The 6,664-nt window shown below is 44.1% G+C and overlaps 2 protein-coding genes across 2 annotated transcripts in view; one reads left to right on the top strand and one right to left on the bottom strand.

Annotated features, from left to right (window-relative positions):
- The window catches only part of LOC106812925 (breakpoint cluster region protein-like), a 33,834-nt gene extending 30,930 nt beyond the window's left edge, over positions 1 to 2,904 (top strand). Inside the window, exons 16-17 of the mRNA XM_014816935.1 lie at positions 243 to 348; positions 707 to 2,904. Coding sequence (XP_014672421.1) covers positions 243 to 348; positions 707 to 911 — 311 coding nt within the window. The 3' untranslated portion in view covers positions 912 to 2,904. The remainder of the gene's footprint in view (positions 1 to 242; positions 349 to 706) is intronic.
- A 1,423-nt stretch (positions 2,905 to 4,327) lies between these two features.
- LOC106812926 overlaps positions 4,328 to 6,664 on the bottom strand; it is a 4,824-nt gene continuing 2,487 nt past the window's right edge. Inside the window, exons 3-4 of the mRNA XM_014816936.1 lie at positions 5,549 to 5,761; positions 4,328 to 5,151 (exon numbers count right to left, since the gene is read on the bottom strand). Of these exons, the coding sequence (XP_014672422.1) occupies positions 4,676 to 5,151; positions 5,549 to 5,761 (689 nt within the window). The 3' untranslated portion in view covers positions 4,328 to 4,675. The remainder of the gene's footprint in view (positions 5,152 to 5,548; positions 5,762 to 6,664) is intronic.

The raw sequence follows: 6,664 nt of genomic DNA, 5'->3' as shown, positions 1-6,664 counted from the left end.
AAAAAAAAATTGTGGGGGAGGTACCTTCCCCAAACCCCCCCTAAGTGGCCTTCGGCAGCTTTTTAAAACACCAAAAAAAGTAAGCAGGAAAAAGTGCCCTTTATTTCTTCCTGGGCACCCCCTTTTCAAAAATCCTGGATCCGCCCCTGAATACAGTAGGTGAGGTGGCCTTGCACCATCTTCTGATCCATGTGAATGTGTTTTTTTTTATTCCTCATGGCCTTTTCTCTCCGTGTATTCAGCTCTGTCCGACCCGGAAGCACGGCGCGACTGCATGCTGCAGCTGCTCAACCAACTGCCAGAGATTAACTACCGCACAGTTCTCTACTTGATCGACCACATGATCAGGTCAGTATCATCGACTCGTTGGTGTATATCGTGTTATGTTATACGTTACGTTAATATACTTGTCGATGTCACTTACACAGAATATAGTGAAAAGCTATCATATATACTACAAATCAATCAGTCAATCAATCAATCAATCAATACATAAATATATATATATATATATATATCAAGAGTCCACAATAGAAAATGTTCTATTATGGACTCTTGATATATATATTAAATTTAATGTATGACTTATGACCTGTGACATAGTCATCAGGATTGGCTAGCTGTATTCACAGCCGCCATTGTTAGCGAACTGCCGTGTGTTCGTGTGTTTTGTTGACGCTTTATTTCTGTCATCTGCCCCCTCAAGGTTAAACAAGTTTGACCTTGAGAACAAAATGTCGCTTCACAACCTGGCAACGGTTTTCGGCCCAACCCTGCTGCGGCCGGCCGCCCACCAGGGGGCAGTGGAGGACGCCTTTGCCGTCGGCACGATGGACGTGATGTCACAGATGCACATACTGCTGTACTACCTGCAGATGCTAGCAAACGGCTACGGCCTCAAGACGGACTGAGCTGTGCGGTGTGGGGGGTCTCTTGTATAAAACATGGCCGGTGCTACACGGCTCTAGCGGATGGTATAGAATTGTAAACGTAGGACTGAGAGCCAGCCAGTTAAATCGACGCACATTTAGCCCGAGAATCTGCTGGCTTGATCTATTGCGAAAAACATTGTTAATCTGTCACATTCAAATACCACTTGTCATTAAACACTGCAGAACAGACAACAAGTAACCAGACATATATATATATATATACATATATATCGAGATATATATCATATCATATCAGATACGTTAACAAAACGCGCAATATATACGGACAATGTAGGCTAACATAACTTGAGTAACTTGTGATTCTATTAAGTGTACGGTATAGGTAACGCCACGTCGCACATCTGCACAAGCCTATCTGCACGAGTGTAAATAATGTATTTTATGTACCAAACAGAACGCGATAACATATACATGGTAAGGATAGCATTGGCATTAGAGCAGACCTTCCAGTTATCTCCATCCACAGATCGGGTATTTAGTAGAGTGTGGCAAAACGAAGGCGTCGGTATGTAAAACGGAGTATGAATACAACATGCTAGAAGGGTACTAGTAGGTTACATTCACTGATTTATTGTAGCATACGGACATACACGTGACGCGTGTGTGTGCATGAGGCACATATATGAGAGTAGAGTGCCAGTGTGTGAACATACGATTAAATGACAAGCGAGGGCGAGTAGCAGGTTTTTTGTGCTGTCTGCCTATTCACGACATTGCCTATTGACAAATGCGGTCGTTTGAACACGAGAGTTTATCCCCCTCGGCATTATTTTTCATGGTAAATTTCCGAAATGAGCAGCTGCCAAATTGTATTATACATCTCAGCAGGCACGAATCCACCATCATCTGTGATTAACATGTTGATTCTAATGCGTGCTGGTTTTCATGTTAAAGAAGTCTTTGTTTGGCTAATATAGCTACGTATTTTGTCTTTTCTGCTATTAAATTAATTACATCACATCAGAATTCACGCATTCAGGTGCGTTTTAGTTTTACCTTTGATCATTCTAATCAGTGTTGCATTGATTTTGCTCTTTATCCCAAAGATGTGAACGTGTAAGTATTATTTTTCATTTTATTTTATAAGACAATTTTGTGGAAACTGAATGGAACAAGGTTATTGCTAGACGATTAATCTCGTATTTAACATACAGCCGTGTCTGTCTTCATCGTGTCTTACCTATCCTTACATGTTTGAATCGCTGACTGGTAGGTGGTAGCACAGTTCCGCTGCTACAGCAAATTAACATCATATAGGAACTATGCGGACATGCTATATTATCAACCTGTATCGTTCCAGCCCCAGTTTCTAAAAAAAAACAGAGTTGCAATTTTACGTTTTGAAGCGTTTGAGTAGCTAGGCTGATAATTATTATAAATAGCTGATAGACATGCAGCTTAATTGCACTATATTGACGTGTATAATTTTATTTTTATAACTTATCATCTGTAACTTATTTAATTAAGATTTGTTTAGAACGCCATTGCGGAGGGTAAAACTATAGAAGCGGTATCTATTGTGGTGTGGCATCACAGTTGCGGATGAAACTAGAAGCAGTATTTGTTGTGGTGTGACATCACAGTTGAGGGTGAAACTAGAAGCGATATTTGTTGTGGTGTCACATCACAGTTGAGTATGAGACTGTAGAAGCGGTATTTGTTGTGGCGTGACATCACAGTTGAGGATGAGACTAGAAGCGGTACGTATTTGTTTTCGTGTGTGCCATCGTCGCCACCATTTAAATTTTCTGTTCGTTTACGAGTGTAATAATATATTCGGTGCAATTTAAACCATATATGGGTTCATGCTACATTTTACTAGATATGACGCGGGTGAATAGTTTTAAGGTTCAGTTTACTCGGTGGTTTCAATAAACAAGAATTATAGAGTGGGTGAAAAACAGTATATATTTTGCTGTAAATAAATAGCATCATGTTTGTGATAGGTAAATATGTGCGCCTTCTTCTTTTCATTTTCCTCCCCTGATGGCCTTCAAGAAAAGCAATATGCAATAGTGCGAGATGGAAATAGGGTGACTGATCACCTGAGTGCAGATCAAGCGTAAAGCGAAAGTTAACTAATAATAGCGGTCAATTCTGGAATTCTAAAAGCAAGGGCCGTGTCATGTTAATCAGTGGGTTTGTGTCAATGCACATATTTTTAAGAAATAATACGGTTGTATAGTAATCAGATAGATTTTGACACTGTATTCTCAATTCCGAAAGTTCCGAATTCTATTTAAATTAACTCTAGCAAATCGTTGCTACATACTGCTACTGGAGAAATTATACTTGCAGTTGCAAAAGAAGGATTCGTGACCCCCTTTACCTAATTCTAGATCCGCCCCGCGTACGCACTCTCACATACACATCGCATACGCGCGCATTGTATCAAGTGTTCATAATAGAAAATAGACTATTTTCTATTTTCTATTTTCTATTTTGGACTCTTGATAGTATCCATAGGGGAGAATGGTATCCATAAACTGTCAGCTGCCGGTTGCTAAGGCACCATACTATTTCCAGGGTGCGTGGATGGCATCGATGTTATTTCACATGGGAGAGGCCACGCGTGATTATAGTGTGCAGGTATACATGCACGTGTGTATTTGCATGGGTGTATTGTATATGTACGTGCGTGCGTGCGTGCGTGTGCGTATCGCCCGAGAAATCGAAGCCTTAGTGCAGGGGTTTTTAACCTATGGTCCATGGACCCCTTTGGGCGCATAAAAATTTTTGTATTTATATGCTTAAACTTATTTTTCTGGGGAAGGGTCCGTAGCTTTCACCAAATTCTCAAAGGGGTCCATGACTTAAAAAAGGTTAAGAACCACTACCTTGATCGGACTGTTTTTATACCGAACCTTTTTCGCATTTGTGATGTACTATATGTATATTTAGACCCGATTATACGCGTACGCGCGTGCATTACCGCGTGCGTTGGTTTTATAAATTCATTTATATACGGTGGTTTGGCACATGCCCAACTCGGCTGCTGTTAACTATTTAAATGTAAAGCAGGCACGTCGCCAGGCGGAGGTCCGGAAGCTAGCACTTCAACATTTTAATAAATTATGAAATCTCAGATACAAGATTTTTACTGACAATTTACAATGTAATTTTTACTGTTTCAATTTTAAAATTTCATTTTAAAACTCGCCAGCGTACACCATTTTCCATGTAGCATTTTTTTTCAATCCAGGTGGAGGGAGAAACCCTTCACACACACTCTCCCCCTTTACGGCACTTCGCGCCTTCGTGTCTGGGCTTCAACATTAGTCAATGGCAACGGCCCTGTAAATCTTTGCTGTTTCTAGTTAGGTAGGAAGCCGGCATTTTACGACCGATACTACCAAATAATATAACATTTCGCATATTGAGACACTATAATCTGTTTATTAACTTCCAGTTACATAGTAGTATACTTTCCCCGATTTATAAATTACTCGTTATGAAGTGTAAAAAATCACAAATTAGGCACGGAAGATTCTAGCCAAATTGTCACATGATTAAACATCAGTAGATCGAGAGGGTGCTATACACTATAAATAGATGAAGAGGACGCCACTACACGATCAGCAGATCCATAGATATAGAGTACATTCTATTCTTCTATTCCATATCTATGGTAGATCTACGAATGCTCTTTGATGCCCTCAACGATCATTCATTGATACAAGTGGCGCCACCAACCGGCCATTTGGTGACGCAACGAGACGCCACTAAATGTGCATCGGCTCGCGGTGGTCACCGCGTCTGCTATCGTCTCTGCGGCCGTGCACGGCGACGACCTTCTTCACAAGGGGACTGTGCTTGGGCAGCTGCGGATGGCGCCCCTGGTCGAGATACTTTGCGGGACGCTTGCCGGCGCGTATCTCCTCCATCCTGGCGGCTATCTGGCCGGCTAGCACCGACGACGTGACGTCAGGGATGCTGCCAGTCCGCTCCTCGACGTCGGCACTGCGCGCGCAGAGGCGGGGAACGTCGGCATCCGACGCCGATCGCCACAGATCCGTTGCCATGGCGACGGAGCCGGGCAACGTCTTCTTGGCGCCGGTGGCGCCATCGCTGAGATTCTCCTCGGAGATTTTGTGAAGGTTAACCTTCAGAGATTTCAGCTGCAGTCGCGGGTAGTCGTAGCTGCGGTGGTAGATCTCGGACTGGAACTTGCTCGGCCCTCCAAACTTTTCACGTTTCTCTGATGATGGACAAAGAGAAGAGATAAAGTGAATGGTGAGGTCGTAATGTGTGTGCACACGCGCGCATATACTCAATCCACTACCCGTCTTCTTCTTCTTCACCCAGCTTAGATGTCACTTTATCCTTCTGCCTATCCCCCTTCATCAGTTACATTGCTCTCTCTCTCTCTCGCACTTCTTTTTGCACCTATCCAGCTCTCGCACGCTATTTTTCTCGCGCTTGCTCTTTCCTTGCTCTATCTTGTCCCTCTCCCTTCTCCCTCTAGCTACCGCTCACTCCATTAATGTCTTTTGTTAATTAATTTAATTATCTCTTGCTCGTTCGCGCTCGATCCTCTTCTCTCTCTCCCCCCATGTTTCTTCTCCCTCCCCCATGTTTCTTCCCTAGCCACCCACCTGATACGTTTCTGTTGTGATCGTTGTTGTTCACGTTCACCGCCACAGTGCTGCTCTGTAACGAGACCGTATGCTCGGCGTGGATGCTGGACGGCTGGCTGGAGACGTCTGATATGGCATCCATCAGTTTCCGGTGCTGCTGCTGCATCCTGCCCGCACGCTGCGCTGCTCGCAGCTTCTGCCTCTTCTTCTGCTGCACATCTCTGAGATACGCTAAAACCAATGTCAAGCAAAACTGTGAGCATGTTCACTGTCTCATGAGATATACGATTACTCTCTTACTCTCTCTCTCTCTCTCTCTCTCTCTCTCTCTCTCTCTCTCTCTTTCTCTCTTTCTCTCTCTCCATATATAGGCACCTACGAAAGATAATTATTTTTCATTCTCCCTGGTAGGTGCCTAGATGGCACATAAGCCAGTGACGAGAGATCTCCAACGTTGTCGGTCCGCTGCTACTGGCAGCAGCGTGTCCCATGACAGGTCACACATCCGCATCTCCTTCTCGATGGTCCTTCTTCAAGTCTCCTTGGGTCTTCCCCTTCTTCTCTCCTCCCGTCTGGCGTCCATCTAAGTGCCGTTTTCGCTATGGCACCTTCTTCCATCCGTGCGACATGACCGAGCAAAGTCTCAATATATATATATAAGCTGCGTTCACACGTATACACGGTTTAGCTGGTACCGTACTTAGTTGGTGCTAAGTCCGGTTAAAACGCGTTCACACGAGATACACGAAATTCGAGGCTTAGCTAGCGCGGTATAATATAGACTGGTACCGGGTCGACAGTTCCACACGTTACCCTACCGTCGTGCAGCGAACAGGTAGCAGTCTAGGTTAGAGCGCTACAGTTTCGCAATTCACACGAACAATGCGTTCACAATGCGCGAACAACACGAACAATGCGTTCACACGACAATCAATACGCGGCCAGCGTGGTGCCGAATATACGCGGCTTAGTTGGCGCGGAATATGATTCCGCGTTTAGCAGGCCGGACCAATCGCGTCTAAGCAAGCCGTGGCTAAGCAAGCCGCGTATATTCGGCACCACGCTGGCCGCGTATTGATTGTCTTGTGAACGCATTGTTCGTGTTGTTCGCGCATTGTGAACGCATTGTTCGTG

The sequence above is a fragment of the Priapulus caudatus genome, unplaced genomic scaffold, assembly GCF_000485595.1.
Source record: "Priapulus caudatus unplaced genomic scaffold, Priapulus_caudatus-5.0.1 Scaffold701, whole genome shotgun sequence".
Classification (NCBI taxonomy): Eukaryota; Metazoa; Priapulida; class Priapulimorpha; order Priapulimorphida; family Priapulidae; genus Priapulus; species Priapulus caudatus.
The sequence above is the reverse complement of the archived record's forward strand: the minus strand, read 5'-3'. Positions and strand labels throughout refer to the sequence as shown.